General features: G+C 37.0%; 1 protein-coding gene across 7 annotated transcripts in view; it reads right to left on the bottom strand.

Annotated features, from left to right (window-relative positions):
- Positions 1-11,065, bottom strand: part of EPHA7 (EPH receptor A7) — a 178,670-nt gene extending 167,605 nt beyond the window's left edge. For all 7 annotated transcript variants that reach the window (XM_015136941.3, XM_015136942.3, XM_015136943.3 and 4 more), the window contains exons 1-3: positions 10,756-11,065; positions 6,221-6,285; positions 1,929-2,598 (exon numbers count right to left, since the gene is read on the bottom strand). In XM_015136941.3, coding sequence (XP_014992427.1) covers positions 1,929-2,598; positions 6,221-6,285; positions 10,756-10,852 — 832 coding nt within the window. In that variant the 5' untranslated portion in view covers positions 10,853-11,065. The remainder of the gene's footprint in view (positions 1-1,928; positions 2,599-6,220; positions 6,286-10,755) is intronic.
- Positions 11,066-23,259: the final 12,194 nt, after the last annotated feature.

Genomic DNA, 23,259 nt, shown 5'->3' with positions numbered 1-23,259 from the left:
AGAGGACAATGGGAGACAGGCTTGACTCCTTCAGGGACATAAAAGGAGACTGCTAAACTGGCCTATGGGACCTGAACCTGTATCATCTCCATTTGTTTTGCTCAGAGTTCACTTCACAATGTCACCTCTGGTGTAGATGATAATTGAGTGCAGAGCCATAGGCACTTTACATGCTTAGCAGCCAGCCACATGAAGTATTTAACTCTTTGAATAGGACAGAAAAAGATATTTGCTCAGTTACTCCATTTGAAAAGTATATCCAGTACAAATATAAAGTGAGCCACAAATGCTATTTTAATATTTCTAGCCACACTAAAAAAGAGTAAAAGAAACAGCTGAAATTAATTTTAATATTATCCTCTAGCCCTGTTTATCTAAAATATGATTATTTCAACATGTAATCAACACTTAAAAATGGTTAAAGACATATGATACTTTTTTTTTTTTTTTTTTTGCAGTACGGCTTTGAAATCCAGTGTGTAACTTATACTTACAGCACATCTCAATTTAGAATAGTCACTTTTCAAAACCTAAAGAGCTACATGTGGCTGCTGGGTACAGTACCGTATAGCACAGGTCTAAATTTTTTTTTAAAATTATTTAATTTTAAAAATATTCTACTAGAATGAGAATTTTATGGGGAAGTAATCCAATTTACATATGTATATGAGACACCTAAACACTATGAGCCATGAATCCTATTTCCTAGGATTCTCCTTGCTTTGTGATTGAAACTAGGGCAATATTGTTGCCCAGGCTCTAAAGTCAGAATGTCCCAAGTTTGAAGGTAAGCTTAGACAAATATTACTAATGTAACTAGATATCTTGATATCCTCTTTTTTTATTGTATAAAATAGAAATGATAATGATACCCACCTTTTTAAATAAGCTTGCATATATAAAGGAAATGGAGGAATGTCTGCATATACTAAGTTATCAATAAAAGTTAGTTATAATAGCTATTATTATCAGTGGTCCCCTTTAGCTCAACTAAGAATTGCAAGTATAAAGCCTGTGCTTCTGGTTTTGGCATAAAATATATATATAGATATAAGTGTTATTTTTAATGTACTATGTTTTATATATCATCAGTTAAAAAGAGACACTAGTAATGTAACTTTATAATTTATTTTCATAAAACCTAGAAACAATATCTATCAATCTTGAAGGCCCACATGACATATTTTTAAATATTTAGCCACATAATGCTAGGAAAGAGAAAAAAAAGGTTTTATAAAACAAAGAAAAAGGTTTACTAATTCATACGTGATTGTTTCAAAACATGCAATTGATGTACTATAATAACTAAAACTTTACTTTGGCCCACTTCCACAAAAATGTGGTCATTTTTGTATTTAGTCCAAAAATAAAAATCACACCTTTCGCAGATGTAACCACAGAGATTTAGTAAGTGAAATTTGAAAAATTTTGTATCAAAGTTACAGTATTTATATAAGATAAATCTAAAAGTTTATAAATGTATTCGTTTATGCCCTGCCTGTCACTAGAGCTCTTATTCACAACCTTCTTAACCTCCTATTTACTGCTACTCAAGGGACCAGACAATATGGGTTTAAAAACAGGAGGAATGGCATCTCATTAAATCCTGTTAAATGTCACCTCAGTCTTGCCAGGCTACAAATTCAACTACCCAGACTCCTCTCTAAACTCCATAGCCCAAAATGCAACTATTGACTTCCATATTAAGCATAGGACACATTAAATTTTAGTAACAAATATCTTTATCACCCATATTGATTATATACACTTAGTGCAGATGCTACCGTAGGGCAATCACTAAGTTCAACGGTGACTTTGTTTAAGATCAGTAGAATTGCGCTTCTGGTACAGAGCAGATTCACTTATTCAAGTAACTATTAATGTTTATAAAAAGACACAGTAGAGTTTTAAAAGGACATATTACTTACGTTCACAAGTGTCCCCTTTTTGCTGGTAGCCCGCCTTGCAGATACATTTTCCAATGGGCACTAACCATTCTCCTTCTGCACTGCAGTGCATCCTGGGGGAGTTTTCCGCCTCTTCCTCTGCACTGCTGACACATGTCCCTCGAACCTCGACTAAAGAGGAAAATTCTGAACCAGTCACTGTATCTGGAAAGATAGCTAAGTTCTCAATAATGGACCAGCACTTCTTGTAGTATACTTTGACAGAAACCAAAGCTATGCAAGCCCCTACATCCTGAAAGGCAAGATAGAATCCCTTTTTGGACAAAGGTCCAATCTCTCTCACCTCAGTGTTAAGCTTCATCTTTCTTTCACCAAGGTCACCTTGGGTAAAACTTTCATCTGCAGCAATGGTGTCTATTTTTACATAGAGATTTTCTCTTATATTCCTGCCAGTGTCATAGTCTGTTTCATAATAGTACAAATTAAATGTTTCCTTGCAAGTTCCCAGTACTCCAGGAAGACTGTTACAATCCCTCAGGGTGAATTTCAATTCTACAAAAATCCTTTGTGCATTGCCTTTAGAAATCCAGTTAGTCCGCAGCCAGTTGTTTTGGTTGGGCTCCATGACTTGGCACACCTGGTATGTTCGTATCGGGGTATAGTTCTCATCCAAACCACTAATTTCTTCCCACTGCAAAAGTTGAAAAAAGTACATCAGGCATTCAGCAAAAAATAACATTTTGCTTTTGAAAGTGCAAGTACTTCACAAACGTGGATCTTCGAAAAAGTTAGGTTGATTCCTATCCTGGCAAAACTATAATCCAGAGAATGCTGGATTCTAGGTTCTGCTTCATCCTGGAGGTGGAACATACTTACGCTGCTTGCTTTGTGTATACATACAATAAATATTTCATTTTGTTTAATATCTTTTTGGGAGTATATTAGTGTTTTTATTTTTACATCTTTGCTTATGTTTACGTTCTTCATTGAGATTATCTTTTTGGGAGTATATTAGTGTTTTTATTTTTACATCTTTGCTTATGTATACGTTCTTCATTGAGATTTTTATAGACTAAAGCTCACAATTATTTAAATTACCAGTGAAAGTATATACGTATGGATGCCTGGCAGGATTTTTGATAACTCAGTTGACATTTTAAGTGTCCATATCATACTTTCGATTACAGAGTACTTAAAAACATGAAGAAGAAAATGCCAACAGTACTCTGAAATGTAAAAGTATTCAACAACATGTTGATATTTATAATTTGGAATATTTTACAATCTTTGCAAAATGAGATGTAAGCAAGTAACATTTTACAGAGCTATTTATTTATTCCAGTGTTATATATAATATTGTACACAAAGCTACATAACTATAAATAAGTAGTTATAAGAGTATGATTCATTTTTATAAATAAATTGCTTTCAATAGACAATCAAATATACATGGCAAATCTGTATGCTGGATCATATTTAGTCACTTTCTGACAGGAAAAATATCAGATGTTTAAAAATGTACATTTATATGTTGATATAATGTATACTACAAACAAATCTATATTAAATATTTTCCCAAAAAAGGAAAAAAAGTGCATTTGTCAGAATTTGCAACAATTTCAAACTATTAAACCATATATAATATTCTCTGCCACTCATTAATCAATAAAAGCATTTCACCTAGGAGCGTTAAAAGCCTAAATGAATAGTAGTATATGTTTTTTTCTTACAATTATTAAAAAATTTCCCACTTTGTATTTATGATGTCTTAATAATGAAATTGTCATCTGTTAATATTAATTTCCCCAATTAAAAATGCCAAATACAAAACATATGTGTTCAAGTCCAAAGTTGCATAGCATACAATATTTAAACTATTGTTTCAAGAAAAGAAGATGAGAAAATAAAAATCATGTGGTAAATAGTTTTATTTAAAATACCTGATTTGAGTATTGATTTATTTAAATGTTCTGTACAACATTAATGTATACTTTTAAAACTAGTCCTTAGAAAATTAACAAGACTGACAAATTAGCTATATAATACAATTCAGAAATTTCTTTGGTGATGTTACATATTTGGTTGATTTTGTTATACACTGCCTAATATCATGAAAGGTACTCAAATGTAGTAAAGAACCCATTTTAATGTTCAGTTTTTACTCAGTTCAGCCGGCATTTGTGACTAGTTAACAGTGTGCATATCTTTCCTTTGTTTCAGTTAGCTGCCTACAGTCTGAATGGTAATCAGCCAAATATAACCAAATGCATCCATTTGGATGGGTAGATTTCAGTCTCTTCATTAGACTGAAATTACAAAAAGAAGTAAAACTAGTAATGATATATACCAAAAAATCAAAAGCTCCAAAGATAAATGTGTTCCTTTTTAACAACTCCCCAGTTTGAAGAAACCAAAGCTATTTTAAAAGAATATATCCCAAGAATTCCTTTATCTAACTTCAAGAACAAATTTATTCTTTCATTCTGTATAAGAAAAATCAATTTTATTACCCGTGAAACCCAATTAATTTTTATTTTTACTTAAAATTTTATTCCAGAGGGGAATGCTTCAGGAAAACTATGATGTAGATTACAAAATTGAGACTACATAAATTCATTTAACACAACTATTGTTTTATTATCTCACTTTCTAAGACATTATGAACATTTCCACAAATGATGCCATTGGGAAAAATGTCTTCATTCAGATACTGCATTTTTATAGTATGTTTACAGAAATGTTTTCTCAAAACTTATGTCTCAGGAACATTTTCTTTACAGTTAGGTATTTACTCACATGTGAACTAATCTATTGCACAAATATAGAAAATATCGTCGATCAATTGTTTTCTAATATTACATGTTGATGTCTACAGATATGTAGGGTTAACTGTTAACTCAAGATACTTTGGACTGACAAAATGCCCATTTGAGTCCAAGATAACATTGACAGTCACAATTTGTCATTTTGTATATTACATGGATGAAATACTACAATCATATATCAGTTTACTTCTCCTCAGAGATAAAACCATCCTCTATCTCTATTTGTTTTAATTGATGGATGGTAGAAAATGGGCTACATCTGTCATTGGCAAGAAAGGTGTTTCATTTTTTATCATGAATGGCTGTCTATAACATATATTATTTTACTCACAGAAACCACTTCTCTCAAGAAAGGTATTATATTCATACCTCCAACTCATGGAATTTTTATATTTAATCTGTAAAATGGTTGTCATTTGTTAATAATTTATCATAACCAATACAGATAACCACAATATGCATGAAAGAAATCTCTTAAAAATTAAATTTAATGAAAACTGTATTTTAAACAGATTTGTTTTGTTTATATTTTACATTCTTAAACTTTCAGTTCCTGACATGTTGATTTCATGATCTCAACAATCTCTTTCAAACTTTCATTCTTCTCTTTGCAAAATATGCTACAGTTTTTATATTATAACTTATACTCCACACACTTTTGACTTCAGGTTTTTTTTAAGGTGCCAAAGATAAACTTAAATAGCAATAGGGTATCTTCTCCTTTCTCAGAGCCCTCTTCCTCGATAAGGAATAAAGAATGTGCCCTCACAATTAAAAATAAGACCTGAAGACACGAATACTGAGCTATATTTACATATGAAAAATAATTGTTAGTATTTTTAAAGATTTACTAATATTTCGGTAGATTATTATTGGACAATTGTCACTCATATCTGTTGCAGATTTTTATTGTAATATGTGCAGGTTTTGCCATAATTTCGGCTAAATAACAGCAGATAGTACATAATATAAATTTGGAGAATCTATATATTATGTTATAGCAAACTGTACACCAAAATGTTGAACACAGTGATATTTCAAAGTACATTTTGAATGATGCCAGAACTGTTTCAAAAAGAGGAAAACAGATTGATTACTTACTGTTTTAAAGAATTATATACCACTGACATGGTGATTATACTAGAAATATAAAGCAACTAAAGAGGTTTAAGTGAGTTTGTGAAAGGAATGTTTGCTGTAATTAGTTAGCATTTATAGCCTGGACCCTGAGGTATTATTCCACACAATAAGAACTCAAAAGACTATGGTTACGAGGTTTTGTTTATTCCATTTCCCCAAGTACTAAGTATACCTTCTCTAATCAGAGTACTCAATGTCTCATTATAAATACAACATAATATTGGACAAGATATTTGGAATTGAACAGTTTATACATGAAATATGTGAATAACTACCCTGGAGGGAAGGGAAACGTTTTGTTTCTTAGTTTTAAAAATAAAGTGATATTTTATGATGAAAAAAACTTACCCCATTGGGTGGAGAGGAAATCCACTCCAACTCTGTTTGTTGTGCTTTAGAATCCAGCAGTAGTACTGAAAAAGAAAGTTGTATTTCCAGATGTTACATGAAACGCTTAAGCACAAAGTACACATGTAAACATTTTTAAGGTGAATCTTTTTATATGACTATCATTTTATGACTTAAGATATGTAGTTATTTATGTAAATGAATGATATGAACACCCTCCTGATACATGTATATTCCACTTCCTTAAAGGAAAAAAGATACTAAGACACCAATATTATATTTGCTATTCTTTAATTACGATATTAAAATAAATCTTAAAATGTAATATTAGAATAAAAGTGAGGGTAGAAATTTTATATGTGGTATATTAATTCTACAGTAACTATATATTAGAGTTTTGTAAACCATTGAGCTGTTAGAACTTTGTCAAATATAATGAACATACGAACATAATAAGGTATAATTCCTACATTACTTTTGATCCAGTCATTAATTTGTAACATTCTGCCAGCCGTATTTTCTATTGTCTTTTGATAATTGGAGTTTATCTTTTAAGAAAATATTTTCACATACAGTGTCTTTTCTTAAGCTAAAATGAATACAGAAATGTTAAAATTATGTTAAGCAACATTATCAGAAAACTAAATTGCCTATTATTTGCAAGATTTTTATTCAGGTTAGTCAAACATCAGTTTTTTCAGCATTTTTTTTTTAATTTCTAAATTTTCGAAGTGATAGATAATTCTTAAAATGGTATAAACTCTGACTTGACTTCTAAACAGTTGTATTTCACTTTTATGCTATCAAAAAGCATAATGCATTTAATATGTATATAAAGTGTTATAAATGCTCCTGATACTATCAATATGAGAATGCATTAGAATATCATATATTAATAACATCATATTTCTATGTGATATCTTTTATTTCTTTTTTGGACAATTACTCTCTTCTAAAGCACTCATTCTTTTGGTCAAGCTGGTTTCAGAGTTACATGAGTTTTTACACTTTAAAAATATTTATCTGACTCTACACCATTTTGACAAATGCATCAATTTGTCCAGAAATAATACTCAATATATTTTAAGTATGTCAATAGGCTTAACATCAGTCTCAGCAAAATGTTAAAATTTTGACTTAAAATACATGCTTATATGAACGTTTAATAATTATACAACCCAATCACTAGGGATAAAAATATGTATTTGAAAGACAAGAAAAATCTGTTATGATAAGAAAACAAAGGAACAATTGATTATGTATTTAAAGGAACAGTTGATTATGTGTTTAATTCCTTCACACTAGTCAAAGTTACTAACTGTAAATGAAAATAGATATAGAGACACTAGGATTTTTTGTTTGTTTCTTTGTTTAGTGTTTTACACTTAAGACTCTCAGGGAGACTTTGACAGGAAAAAAAGAAAAAAACTTGATCAGCAACATTTGACTCCCTTTCAAATGAGAAACATACACACAACACTTTTAAAATGTCAATTTGTATTTCAACTTGTAACATTGATAAATCGTTGGACTAGCGAATTTATATAAAAAGTAATTTTTAAAGTTTACTTTTATCCTCAACAAAACAGATGAAGCGCAAGGAAACAATGTGGGTGGCCAGGTACTCTACTCTTTTTGAGATGCTTTATTTTTATTTTTCTTGTGTGCTGAATATAGACAACAGGATTTTAAATCCAGGTGACCTTCTTGGGTCATTTCCGAGTGTGAAATAAACATTGGGAGATTACCGTTTATTGCCATTCTGCAACCCCTCAGCTCAGCCTGGGGGTGGAAGCTAAGGACCTAAGCAGAGAGCAGTGACGGCCAACAAGTTAAGAGAGAAACAAACTAACAAATTAAAACAAAACAGAAACCGGCCCGAGAACTTGTAATCAGAAGCCGCTCTCAAGTGATCAGTGCGTCTCTCTTCTGCTCGCTCCGCTCTCTGGTTAAACCCTCAAGAGAGCGCGTTTCCCTTCCCGCTCGGAGCAGAGTGCCAACCTCCCTTTGCGCCCGCGAAGGTGCAGTCAGTCCCTGGGCTCACCCGGACGCTGGGGACCAGGCCTGGGACTTCGGGGCTCCGCGCCCCGCTGTGAGGGCCGAGAGGTGATGGGAGAGGGGCTAGATTGGGGGCGCGCCCTGGCTCACCCAGGCAAGGACCGCGTGGGCAAAGGCTGGCGTCCCGGGGCTGGGGCGGGGCCGTCGGAGGGGCGGAGCGGGGACTGCCAGACTGGCGCGCCAGCCGCGCCAAGCATCCATTACGCCTCTGCCAGACCTGGGCACTCCAGGGAGCCAGTGGCGCCCTCGCTCGAGAAGGAGTCGGGAAGAGGAGAGTGGCTTTCGGGAAGCATCTCCTCTGAGGAAGAGGCGGCGGCGGCGGCTTTTACGGAGAGAAAAAGTAGCAGCTGCACTTTGCCTCCAAGCGTCAGTCTGACTCGCGCTCCCTGTAGCGATGGTAACTGACCTACCCGAGAGAACGTGCACAAGGAAAGTGAGGGAAGGGGGTTTCTTATCTTCCTCTAGTCACCCCCAAATGCCCCAGGAGGCCCGGCACCTGCTCCAAGCGGTTCCCAGCGCTAGCCCTTGGGTACTGCGGGCCGCCTCGGGGCTTGTGGGCTCCTAGAACGCCAGCTCTCTGTCGCCGCTGCGCCCTAGAAGCGTCGCCGCCTAGAAGCCGGGCGCACTCGCCGCCCGCCAGCCACCGATCACCACCCTCCCTCCCACCGCCCCCGCGCCTTTTATATATCTCACTTCTGCATCTAAAGAATTCAGGCTCCTAGAATCAGAATCCTCTTCACGTAGCTTGCACCCAGAAGAGCAAAGCGAACTAGACATTCTGGCTGCAGGAACCTCTCCCCCTAGTGATGCAGTTATTTATAGCCCAAACTCCAGCCCGAGTCTGCGTGTGTTCGCGCGCGGGGCTTCGCCGCGGCGGTGAAAACTTTTCCTCTGGTCCGCTATTCCAGAGGAATCACAGGATGCCAGGGCTGAAGGTTTCTGATCGCTAACGTCAGGGGAGTAGAAATGTGGTTTTGGAGGGGATGTGTGTGCCTTTCTAGCAGATGTCCGTCCATCTGCAAACATGTAACCGCCAGCTTGGAGGCACGGGGTTCTCTGAATGGGTTCAGCATCTATACAGGTTGCAGATGTGGAAAGTTGGGTCAGAAGGTCAGGATGAATGAAGGACTAGAATGTGGCGCCGGGCTGGAGGGGGGCTTGAGTGAACTAAGAGGGGTGCACGATGAGAATAAAGAAAAGCCGCACTAAGTTTTCAGAAATAGATGAATCAAGGACCTACATGTAAGCCCCCAACCCCCCGCCCGATAACCACCATGACCTAAATTTGAAAACAGATTCCTCTCCCTCTACATATCAGGAATAAGTTATTTCTCTTCTGCTTTTAAGAGATCGAAAAATGAAAATTACATACACAGCCTGAAAGACCAAGGGCGAGGGGATGAGGGGGAGTTGAGGGTGGGATTGTGACACTGCTCAAAAGCAAGAGACTTCCATTGCTAGGGTTTATTTTTCCCCAGCTCCAACTACAGGCACCGAAAGGTATTTTACGTATTCTGTCAAAGGTTCAAAGAAGGAAAACATAACATATACAGGCTTATCTATAATAGCTTGCCAAATAAAACCTGCCTTCTCCTACCAGAACCAACCCTCAGGGTTCAGGTCTTTGGCAAGGTTTGGCCATTCGAATTTCCCAATTGCTGGACTAGGGGGCAAATAATTGGGGACTTGGAGTCGCCCAAGCGGCATCTCTTTACAAATTGCACAGCTCCAGCCCGCCCCCTGCCTCCACCGCCCGACCAAACCCGCTGGGCTGCCGCTGCCCCCACGACCGCTGGGCCTGACGCGCAGCGCGCGCTGAATGGAGACATCCCAGGCCCGCGGATCGCGCGCCGCACGCGGCGCTTCACCTCCGCGGCGTTATTGTTCCGCGCTGGCGGCCGAGCGCCAACCGCAGGACCGCGCCGCCGCCTCCGACGCAGTGAGCACTTCATTAGTAACCCGAGCTTTCCGAGCTCACCGAAGTCTCGGTCCCTCTGGGAAGGCTCCGGGCACCCGCCACTCGCCGGCGGGCTGGCGGAGACGGTAGGGGCTGCACTTCCCAGTCTCCAACCTAACTCTGGCCGCAGCTCCCACAGAAGGCGAATAAGGAGAGAAGGAAGACAGAGCTAGAGAGAGATGTGACCCGCCTGAGGTACTAAGAAATAAGCTCGCCGGCCGTTCCTCCAACCCCACCCCACCCCCGTTGCTGCTCACGCCCTCCAGACTGCCCGCGCCAGAATTCCCGCACCCGTCGGATGGACGGCCCCAGGCACAGGGCTGCAGGCGGCTCGGAGCAGCCCCGGCTCTCGCTCGCTGGTCCGCCAGGAGCGGCCGGAGCGGTGAGGGGGCGGGGAGCTGGCGGGGGAGGGTCGCCCGGCGCCGGAGGCGCGGCCGGCGGCGCCGCGGACGAGCTGGCTTGTGCAGGTAGACAGCTAAATAAATAAGTCAGAACAAACTTTGCTTTCCCATCACCTTACCTTCCTTCGCAGCCTGCGCCTCCCCCGTGTGTGCAAAGCGGAGCAGCCAGATGTAGCATAAAATAATCCATGAAGGGTACCGAGTTTGAAAAACCATGGTGCATGAGCAGGTTTTATTTTAGGTTTCTGTTATCTTGAGTCGTGGATTTTTAAATGCTGTTTGTTCCGAAGTAGCTTTTGTTTTATTGTGCTCCTTGCATCGATTCCCCTTCTCGGTCCCCGATCGGCTGCTCCACGTTTAGCTTTTTTTATTTCCCCCCCCACTCCTGTTCGCTCGCACCGTGTTTGCTGCCTGCAAGTCTCCGACTGCAGACCGGCCGCTTGCTCCACACTCCAATAATATCAATTAGGGGGAGGGGGCGGGGCTCCGAGCCGAGAGCCTCCGCCACTCGGGCTGAGTGGCAGGCACAGTCGGCCTGCCAGGAGGCGATTCCCAGGGCCAAGGGGCGGGTCCCGGTGAAATGACCGCCTCGGCCTCGGGGGCGGGGTCCGAGGCAGGAGCCAATCGGTGCCGAGCGGAGTCAGGTTGCTGGTCCAGGATTCCCCTCCAGGTTCTGAGCTCGCGCTAGATGTTCGGAGGAGAACAAGGATGGCAGCAGAGTTGTGTGCTGCTGTGGACGCTCTGCTTTTAGCAACCGCAGCTTTCGCAAAGCAGAATAAATCCGAGAATAACGCTCCCAACTACACTCTTTTCTAGAGCTGTACTCCGCGCGATCTTTTAGAAACCAGAGGCGAGGCAAGCCTTCTCTCAGCTACCAAGCACGGAGCCCGATCAGTGAAATGAGCTGTACCTTTAAGTAAAGTGTCTTTTACTTTTTTGTTGTTAGAACCTCCGCGGGCAGGGTAACCTTGTTTTTTGCCTTTTTGAAAAGTTTCTACTTCTCTTTTTCTGTAACTCCAAGAGCAGTCAGCTTTGGGTACCACCCACCACAATCCCTGCAAGAATAAAGTAACCAAATGTATTATGTTTAAACAGTGTTTCCAAGAGTTTGCAACAAGCTCTGGCAAAAGAAACAGAAGAAAAGGGAGTGGGAAAGGAAGTCTTTTGTTTTAAGCGACCCTTCACCTCCGCCCTATCTTTTCACCATAGTTTGTTGAGGGAAGTGGGACTTTAGGAGAGAACCTTCTGACGGTTGCGTATCGTTTTTTAACGCGTTTATCATTTTCTAAGGGTTTCCTTGGATTGCCTCCTCTTTGATAGTATTCCATTTCGCTGCATAAATTACACATAATTTTAAAGAATGCCACCACGTATTAAATTCATAAAGCAAGACCTTTCTCTTCGCAAGTATTTACCATTTTCAGGAATTATTCAATGCTTATCTTTCAAAGAGAAACTAAGAATAAAAAAAATCATAACTAATATCTCCAGTTGAATTCATTCAATCCGAACAGCAAAGAAGGCTGCGTAGAGAAATCTGTTTTCCATTAGGCAGTTTTGGACACTGTGTTCAAGAGGTAGGTAATAAGAGGAAGAACTTTAAAATTTTAACTGCCAAATCTTCAATTTCAAAGGTCACACAGAGTAACTTGATCACATGTTTAAGATGAATTTCTTTTTTTGTCCTATATTTCTTCCTTTTCAAATATTTCTCATTTATGATTTTCTTTTATTTCTGATCGATACAAGGTTTGATCTCATATAAGACTCCAAACTTTTTCCAAACTTTCTATCTGGAGATATAAAGTAAATTGAGTTGTTTCTGGTGTTTATAGTAGAGACTTCTCAAAGATGACAGCCCCCAGATATTTATTTGTATTTTATGTTAAATTGTCTACTGTAGTTTTTATTTGCCTAATAACATGGAAGAGAGATATGAAATTTGTTCCTTAACCCTCTTTGATTCTGTAGTTTCTGAAACATTTCTTAAATGTTACATATTCCTAGCCATTATGCCTATTTAATATTTTAGAAAGTGTATAAAAAAGCATCTTAAGTGCCCCTTAAAGGATGCATAGAAAATGTAAATAGATTAACCTTAGAAAGAGACAAAAAAATGTGGGGAGAACACAGTTGTTATAGAGGAGGTGAAGCTTTATTTACGTAAATAGATGATTTAAGGATGAAACTTGTAAACTGAAACATGAGAGTTAAAAACATAATTCCTGCACTTAGTCTTTAGAACTCATAGAACTACAATCTCACAAATATTAAACCACTTGTAATAGTTAAAATGAATTCTCCAGGATTTCAGCACTTTCGCCAGGGTCTCATCCCCACTTTTTAAAGTGACACCAAGGTAGCCTTTAAAGTTTAAAGTATTCCTTTCATCTATTGAATGACTAATACTCAGTGATGTGAATACAAATACTTTTCCATTAAAACCAGGAAACCAAAGAAGTAACATCCTTCACTCCTCTGATGAGTGTAGGTGGTATAGTGAGTCCTCTTTTTGTGTCCCTTCTCTCTGTCAGACACAGGGGCATGTGTAGCGTTACTCTTATTTTTAGAGACAAGAAGTTTCACATTAAATGCACATGTGCCAGGCTGCTGACAGTTCTCCCTGCATAGCTGCACAATGATACTCATTTTTAGGTTTTTCAACCTTCTCTTCTTTCTTTTGTAGTATTTAGATGTATTGACAAAGAATTTGGAGCATTTAAATAAAAATAAATGACAGTCAAGAAGACAGTGTTCAGCATACAGTATATGTTTAATATATAAATGTACACTCGACTGTATTTGACTAATGATAATAAATGTTTAATATATAAATGTACACTCGACTGTATTTGACTAATGATAAAGCATATAGACCTATTTGTACATGAAGTCACTGACATAAAAATAATCAGTATAAAAACTTTCTCATTTTAAAATAACATTTAATGGTGAACTTCCTCACACCATTACAGTTTATTTTAGCTTCATTTCTATGATTTAAGCATATTATTTCTAGAACAATTATTTTTAATAATGTGAGGTGTTTGTATTTAAAGTGATTTCAAAAGAAACTTGTCTTCCTGAGCAATACCAAATAGTGTATGAGACCAACACTTGTGCGCCAAAGCAATAATTCTGAAAACTAGTTTTAAATTTTTATGCATTCATTGTACAATTAAGTTGATAGTGTCGTCCACATGTATTTAGTGAATTTTAAGTAAATGGAAACAGAGACTAAGACCTTAATATTTCAATTTTATATCCCCTCTGTTGAAACATCTATAATAAATGTATAGTGGAAAGATGAAAACTGCCTCTCTTCAGATACAAAGGAGATATACCCAATTTTAATGCACTTTGTATTATTTTATTTGTATAATTACCAATAATCGCATCACTGGACATGTAGGAAAATGTACAAATTCAAGACACACATTCCAAATGAGGGTATACCTGCTATTTTGTTTTAACTTGTTACAATACTAATGTTTGCCTCACTGTTTACCTCTGGGAAATATTATCTGATTTTAAGAGAGAAATAGGAGTAAATTATAATGACTTCAGGGAATAAGTTCTATGAATTTTCAAATAAAAGAAAAGGATATACTGTGTTTGTCTAGTATTCAGGCCATTTGAGGGCAAAGGAACAGTTGGAGATTTCAGTATGTTACAAATCCAAGACTGTCAAACTAAATAGTTAACAACAACAACAATGAAATCAAAGGGCTGTTTCTGTACCCGCTACTTTTGTACTTACCATCAAAATGCATTCACAGCTGGCAAATGTGAAAATGCAAGTTCATCACAGAAAAAGGGTAATTTAAACTGAATTAGAAAAGGTACTGTGCAGAAGAAATTGATTATAAACAGAAAAGAAGCATTATGTCTCAGTTAATAGATACTACAGAAAATTGGGTTCTATGATTTCAGTCAAAATATAAACAGTCAAAATATAAACTGTGTAGGAAAATCATTTACATATTTACATTAGCATTATTTATATAGTGTATATAAAATGTTGTGGTTTAATGTAAAAATGTGCATAAGCTAAGCTCATTAAAACATATTAATTCACTAATTTTTCTAAGCTCAGATTTAGCTGAAAGTATAGAAAGATGTCAGAAATTAAATCATAGGTCAAGAATGTATTTTGTGCTTTTGTAAAATTCCACACACTTTTATGAGGTCAGATAAATGACTAAAGTTCAGAAGATTACAATTATAATTCTTTAAGTACAATTTCCAAGTTAATTTGAGACAGTTTAACAAATAAAAATGTAATTTATATCTAAATTATGAGTCTACTTGAATATTGCTGAGGTACCACTGAAATTTTCTAATCACTTAAAATATTAAAAAGTATTCCGTCAAATTACTCTTTTTAAAAATCATATTAAAATAACAAAATGTAGCTGGGAAAATGTAGCACTTTATACTTGAAATCAAGTAGCACATGTTCAGTGCTCTTAGTGGATTTTTTTTTTTTTTTCCAAACTTGATTTCGCATGGGGAGGCTCTTTTATTCCATTACTTCTAGTTCATTTTGCCATAAATCACCAGGACTGATAGGATGAACTGGCTTAAATTATTCAAATTACTTCTACATGCTTCCATGGTTTCTCATGTTGCAATTTTTAAGCTCTTCACCCAGAGGATTTTTAGGTATCAAGATCTGTGACAATTCAGCGACCACCAGGGGGCAACAGGACCTCTGGGTGTCCTGGACAATCAAGTCCACCCTGTACAAGGTAAAGATGAGTTAATTGTGAAATTGTATGTGTGTGTATTTGTGCATGTATATATACATATATATTATGAATATATAATATTTGTCTCATTGATTACTTTTAAGTTTCTTTCTCTCTGGGTACCTATGCCAGCCTACAAAATGCCTTCATAAAAATTTGTGAGATGTCCTATGACCTATTTTAGTTCATAGAGGCCAAGTTAAATAGGCTCTCAAAGGCACATTAGAAGGTGAATTATACTATGGAAAAACTCACTCCAGTTTTGTTTTTGTTTTTGTTTTTTTAACTAAACCGAAGAATTGTGAGTTTCCAGAGAGACCTCAGATATACTCTTCCTTAGTCTGTTCCTGCTTATCTTAGTCTTTTACCCAAAGAACAGGGCCAGGCTGGGATGAAGCATGCTCTGGGACTTGACAGTCCAGAGATGTTAAGGATCCTCTGAAGTTCCCAGAGAACTTTCTAGGCTGAGGAGCATTTTAGACACCACACCTCATCCTAGTCTTCTGCCGTGGTTAATACTAAAAATGAAATTCTGTCAAAACTTGCCTGACTAATCTCATAAAGGCCTAAGAAGAGGTCTAAAAAATATAAAGTTTCTATGTATCGTAATAATGTGGAATTTCTGTTTTAGAGAAAGAAATGCAGGAGTAGTGCCCCCTAGTTGTGAAATTGTAAAGCTGTGGACATTCTCTCCATGGAGGAAGGATAAAATTCTATACATACCAGAAGTGATATCTTATAATACCTCTAGACTGATATGCAGTTGTTCTCTTTGAAGAAAAGGCACGTTTGTATAAGAGACAAGGACCTTCCTGGGAGGAAAGGATCCAAAACCTGTCCCATTTTAGTTTTAACAGTATTAGAAGCTCTGAAAGATTAGAATGGTTCTGACTGAGAAAGAAATGAGCCCAAGTATCACAAAGAAGTGCTCAGTGTGAGGGAAACAGAATTAAGCTTAAAATTTACTGGGTGAAGACATTTGCTGAAACTCAAAGGCCTTGGAACCGAGCAACCTAGCTATGGTATTTATGCTGATTACACAAGTATGAACTAAAAGAGCTGTACCATTTTAGCTCAAAGGTGAAGTGACATTATAGCACGGAGGGATCTATATAACAAGATATCATACTAAGTACAGCCAATTTTTATCAGATATACAATATGACAGTGATGTAACTAAAGTCAGTAGTGCACTGAACATTATAATCATCTGGACAAAATATAATCCCTTTGGACTGAGTGTATGCCTAGAGATTCTCAGGAGGAATTAAGGAGAGCAGAAGCCCTCAAAAGGGAGATGCTAAATGTGCCCATTTGGACAAACAAACTTAAAAAAGATAAGTGACTGTATTTCTTCTTGATAATGTGGAAAAAACTGATTAAAGATTCACAATCTGACTGTCATAAGATTCCAGAAAGAGAATGGTGACCAAAACCTCTATCAAAAGTAGGCATTTCATGTATTTATTAAATATAAAAAGGCACTAGGGACATATGCAGATGAATAAATCATAACCCAATGCACAAAAGACCTAACATCCATCATGATGCCTTTGTGACTCATGTTTCTTTTTGAAAACAGGGAGAATATCTTATACTTAGAGAAGTAGGTAACCATTCAGTTTTTCTGTGTTGATTTCAACAGTGATGATATCTTTATAATTGCACTATTGACCATAAACTGAAATAAAATTCAATGCACAGTAAGGATTTTTATCATCTGACTTGTCTAAAGTTGTTTTCTTTTCCCCTCCCTGCACTCATATCAGATAGAAAATTTCATAAAAATTTTACATCATCTCAGATTTTATGAGGTTATTATTATCATTGTTTAGTTTCATAGGCGCATTGGCGTAGATAAGCTACAGAATTAACCTGGCACATTCTCTATTTGATTTTAGATTGATGAAATGACTGAGGTCAATCTCAGTTTAATTAAGTATTTTAATATCTGATAGTCACTCTTTCAGCAGCCTTTTAACAAGCAGGCTTTGGTGGTGAAGTCTGTGAAACTTAAAAACATGAAAATTCTGGCAGAAAGTTCCTTCATTTAAAGATAGATGATAACCATAAAAGACAAAACCTACTTTATCTACCTCACAAGTACAGAGAAAAGAGAAATTATCCTGCATTTCAATAAGGAAGGACAAGATCCCTTATGAGAGTTCTTTAAGATCTCAACTTGAAATTAATTTTTCTATACTATCATATCTTTGTCTTTATTTTAACAAATTATAATATATTTGCATATACCTTTGATTTAAACTTTTGAGGGAACAATTACTTTCTAAGTTTTAATGAAATGCAGTACAATAATTACATGCATATTCTTAGGTACTTTAGAGAAAGTCCAGTGGATCATCACATTTTAGATAAATGGTAGTTGTGTCCATTTTAGAGAATTGGCAGCTCTGGCCCAATCAATTATACTTGCTTGGAAGGCTATAAAACAGGGAGGAGAATGATACTGAATGAAAAGGAAAGGAAAGTAGTAACATATTAGAATCCATGTTAGAGTTCTACCTGGTCAAATATCTTAAAATATGATGAATATTTAAAACAAATGCTCTATATTTAGCCATTTTAATTTTTAATTAAGGTTAAGACTTAAATAGATCAATTTTTTGATCAGAGAATGAAAGTATGAATTTTATATAAATTGTGCTGCTAGAGCTATATTACGAATATATCTTTATAGTTAAAATTTGACTAAGTGTATTTTGTGTACCATTATACAAAATGTGTAATTTTGCATTTTTTATGCTTTATAGATTAATCTGAAATGTATTCTCTAGTAATACTTGTAATTCAAAATGTAAAATTTTCAAAGCTTGCCATTATAAGGCATTTATCTCAATGCTAAAGTAAATAGTTAAAATGTATTTCTTTAATGGTGTCTGATTCATCATAAACATAGATCTAGAAATATTTACCTATTCAAATACACATATCTATCATTTCCAAGGTCTATGTGTTGCATAGATTTTGCATATTTCTCTACACCCAGTAGAAGCCATCTTAGTCTCTATCCAAACTAACCCTAGCCTTAGGAAGACAACATTCAAAGATCACGAATTAAATATTCAGAGGACCATTGTTTCATTTTTGAATTAAAGTCTGTCTGTTTTCTTAAAATTGGTATTCAAATCTCTTAAGAACGACAGTGTATGTTTCCACTTCTCCATACCTCTAAAGGGATCCTTGTCCAGAACCTGGCCTTATGCCTTAGGCCCTGTTAGTTACTGATACATCATCTTGATGTGGACAACTGCCATCTGCCTGGATGTGAACTGCTCATCAATGCCTGACTTTTCCTCCACCTTGTAGACAACTACTACTATGTTTTTCTGAATCTGTCTGATGTTAACCATTTGCAGATAGTACCAGTCTCCCTGTCAAAATATTTATTGAACAATATACAACCTGCCTTTCTAGGCTACTTCATCACCTAAAGATCCAAGCATTTCCCTTAGCAATCCTAGTACATCTTATTCTGGCCCTGACCGCTTTCATTGTATCCCATGCTGCAACATTTAGCCTGCAATATATTCTCTGTTACATGATGAGGCACTGAAGAATTCACTCAGATTTTGGGACATCATGTTGTAGTTACCATATTGTATTTGAAAAATGACTGGTTTTAGAGGTAGTTATTTTTTCTTCTCTTTTTCCATTCTTTGCTTCTTCCCTCTGTTATTCTTTATTTCCCTTCACTCATCACACTTCAGAAATACATTTTGCTCTCTAGGTTTTCGCTAGATACTGGCATGCAAAAATGACTAGGAAACGTTCTCCCTTGTGGTCCTCAAGAAATACTTATTTTAGTATATGGCAGAAGTACACAATTAACAGATACTGCATTTTAATTGAGATAGGTAGATATCTGATAGATATATTCAGAGCAATAAATCAGACTAGAGAGCATCCTGTTAGGGACTGGCATTGTAGATTGACCTTGAATTGCCAATAATAGGTGGTCCATCAAAGGGGAATAGGGGAAAGGAAATCTCAGGGAGCAAGATAATATGTAAAGGGCACAATGGGTAGTATAAAAGTTACACTTTATTGATGAGACACTACCCTAGGCATTTTAAGCTGAATAAATTTAACTTGGAAAATTAGCTGCTCACAAAATTTTTTGAACGTTATTGTAGTAGTTATACATAACTGCATAACAAATTAGCCCAAAAGTCAGAGGCTTAAGAAAACCAATATTTATCATCTCATAGTTTTTGTGGGTCAGGAATCCAATCAACTTAGCCGAGTCCTCTGGCTCAGGGTCTTCCACAAAGTCACAATTAAGATGTAAGTCTGCACTGTGATAATCTCAAAGCTGAAGGGGAGGATTTGTTTCCTAAAACACAAGTGACTGTTGTTAGGTGTCAGAAGACCCACTTCCAATATCACTCAGCATAACAGTGGCAATCTCATTTCTCACTGTCTGGAAACTGAATGTCAGTTCCTTGCAACACAGAACACTTCATAGGGTTACCCACAACTTAGCAGTTTGTTTACATCCAGAGCCAGGACCACAAGGAAAAGAAAGTCAGAAAGGCACAAGAAAGATAAACGTCACCATCTTTTTGTAAGTTAATCTCAGAAGTGATACCTAGACTTTTCTGCCCATTGCAAGCCAGTCACTAGGTCTTGTCCACACTCAAGAGGAGAATGATACACAAGGACTTGAGTACTTGGATTCAGGATGATTGGGACCCTCTTAGGGGCTGTCACCTATGAGACTGAAGAAACTGGCTTTCGACTGGTCCTCCAGGAATGATCACCAGATCAGTGCAGAACTCTTCAACACTGACACTTCTGCACTTGAAACCACCTGTGGAACGAGTTTCAGAATGCATCTCTGGAGCAGCGATTCTGGAATCAGGAAGCTGAAAACAAGAACCCTTACCCCTCAGCTACCATTGCTGCCACTGTTCCCACCAACCAGGAAGCTGAAGAAAAGTCAAAAGCACAAGACATTTTCATGGTCTTTCTTGCCAGAATATAAAGCCAAAAGAAAGGCAGTAGCTGTGGCTTAACTTTCAACTTCCAAATCTTACGTGATTTCAAGACTTTGAGCAACAAAGTCCATTAATATTTCTAAATGATAAGAGACACCATTATCATTTAGAATTAAAAAAAATTGAAGAGTAATGCATACAAGGAAAATGTACTTATTATAAGCATACAGCTTGATTCATTTTTGCAAAGTGAATACACTTGTGTAACCAGTGTAGAGCATTAACAACTTCTAGAAATCCCCCCTCTTGTCAAGTCTCAATCTCTTTATAATAAAAATGTTTTTTCCATTTTGTGTGGTTTATGTGAACTGAATCTGTCATTATGTAATTTGTGTCTGGTGTAGTTGCTTAACCAATTGAGAAATTTGTCCATGTTATTGAGCATAGTGCATGTAGTTGTGGTTTCCTCTATTTTCATGGTTGTATAGAATTCCATTGCAAGAATAAACCAAATTGATTTTTTTATTCTACTGTTCATATATATTTAATAATTCCTTGCTCTTGAAAATTATAAATATGTTCTAGAATTCTAATTTGATGACCATATGCTAAGACTGAATGTTTGTGCCCTCCAATAATTCAGTGTTGAAGCCTAAGTCCCAACACAATAGTATTTGGAAGTGGGATCTTTGCATGGAATCCAGATGGATGAATTTAGTGCTCTTATAAGAAGAGACAGGAGAGATGATCTCTGCCATGCAAGGATACAGCTAGAAGATGGTCATCCGCAAAGCAGGAAATGAGCCCTCACCATAATCCAACCATGACAGCACCTTGATCTCAGACTTCCTACTCCCTAGAACTGTGAGAAATTAAGCTCTATTATTTGCATCAATGAATCTATGGTGAAATGAATCTATGGTGAAAGAAGCCCAAAGCAGTACACCATATATGTGCATTTTATTGGATGTATTCTTAGGAGTTGAAATACTGGTTCACAGAGTTGCATATGTATGTATATGTATATGTTCATGTGCCATTTGGATATCATCATTTGGGAAGAATCTGTTCAAAATTTTTGCCTTTTTATCTGAGTCATCTGTATTTTTCTCATAAACTGTAAGAGTTCTTTATATCTAGATACGTACCATTTTTCAGATATATGTATCTGCCACACTTTGCGGTTTGTCTTTTCACTCTGTTAATGGTATCTTTTGATAGATATTAATTTTACTGTAATCCAACTTATTACTGTTTTCTTCTCTGATTAGTAATTATGGTGTACTGCTCAAAAAATCTTTGCCTAATCCAAGCCAAAAAGGTATTTTCTTATGTTTTCCTCAAAATCTTTATTGTGTGTTCTTTCATATTTGGATCCGCAACCCATGTAAAATTAATTTTTGTATGTGGTATGAGGTAGAGGTCAAGATTCATTTTTATCTCATAGATATGTCCAGTGAACCTAACATAATTTCTTTAAAAGACTCACTCTTTTGCATTGCGCTACAGTAGTGCTTTGGTCATAAATCCAGCGGATGACAGAATGTGGGCAAGATCCTACTAAGTTTTTGAGGAAATTTTATTGCAAAAGAAACCATGATAGTCAGGAATCTGGAATATTTATCTACTTGCTTTTGTATAAGGGGGAATATATGACATTTAAAACCCTATTCCATCAAATGTGTTTATAAAGATTCTTGTTTTATTGATAAAACTTCAAAACATTTACTCCCTATGCTAGGGTTTGAATGTCCCCTCCAAAATTCATGTTGAAATTTAATTGCCATTATGGTGTATTAAGAGGTGGGACTGGCCAGGCGTGGTTGCTCATGACTGCAATCCCATCACTTTGGGAGGCTGAGGCAGGCAGATCACCTGAAGTCAGGAGTTTGAGACCAGCCTGGCCAACACGGCAAAACCCTGTCTCTTAAAAACATAAAAATTAGCTGGGCGTGGTGGCAGGCACCTGTAATTCCAGCTACCTGGGAGGCTGAGGCAGGAGAATCTCTTGAACCCAAGAGGCAGAAGTTGCAGTGAGCTGACCTTGTTGCCACGCCAGCCTAGGCAACAAGAGTGAAACTCTGTCTCAGAAAAAAAAAAAAAAGAGTGAATCTCCATCTCTGAAAAAAAAGAGGCGGGACATTTAAGAGGTGATGACATCATGAGGGGTCTGACCTCATGAATGGATTAATACCATTATTGTGGGACCAGGTTAGCTATCTTGGAATTAGGCTCCTGATAAAAGGAAGAGTTCTGCCTGATTTCTTCTTTCTGTCTCACACATTTGCTTGCCCTTCTGCCTTCTGCCATGGCATGATGCAGTATGAAGCCCCTTGCCAGATGCCAGTGCCATGCTCTTGGACTTCCAAGCATCCAGAACCATGAGCCAAATAAACTTTTATAATTAATATATTACCCAGTCTCTGGGATTCTGTTATGGCATCAGAAAATGGACTAAGACACTCTATATATTTGTAACTTAGAAATTTAGGTACAAAACACAGCATTTAAGTTTAACATACATTACTTGTCTCTTAGATTTTGGATTAGCATGTGAACTGCGACCTCTGACTGTAACGGTGTCTGTCCAGCTAGAGTAATCCTAGAAAGATACATACCATAATATTTTACTCTGGCCGTGGAAACTCTCCAGTGGTTCCCATCTCATTAACAACTCACACAGTCTCACCAAACTGTGACCCTCTCTCTGGCTCCCTCTTGTTTTCTCACCTTGTCTCATCACACTAGCTTCCAGCTCTTCTAAGAGGTCAGGCATGCTTCTGCCTCAGGACATTTGAATTCCCTCTGCCAGAAGTGTAATTCCTGTCCACATTTGCATGGAACATTCTTTCACTTCCCTCAGATCCACTCAATTGTCTCTCCTCACAAAGATTCTTTTTTTTTTTAGTCTTCT

The sequence above is a fragment of the Macaca mulatta genome, chromosome 4, assembly GCF_049350105.2.
Source record: "Macaca mulatta isolate MMU2019108-1 chromosome 4, T2T-MMU8v2.0, whole genome shotgun sequence".
Taxonomy (NCBI): Eukaryota; Metazoa; Chordata; class Mammalia; order Primates; family Cercopithecidae; genus Macaca; species Macaca mulatta.
The sequence above is the reverse complement of the archived record's forward strand: the minus strand, read 5'-3'. Positions and strand labels throughout refer to the sequence as shown.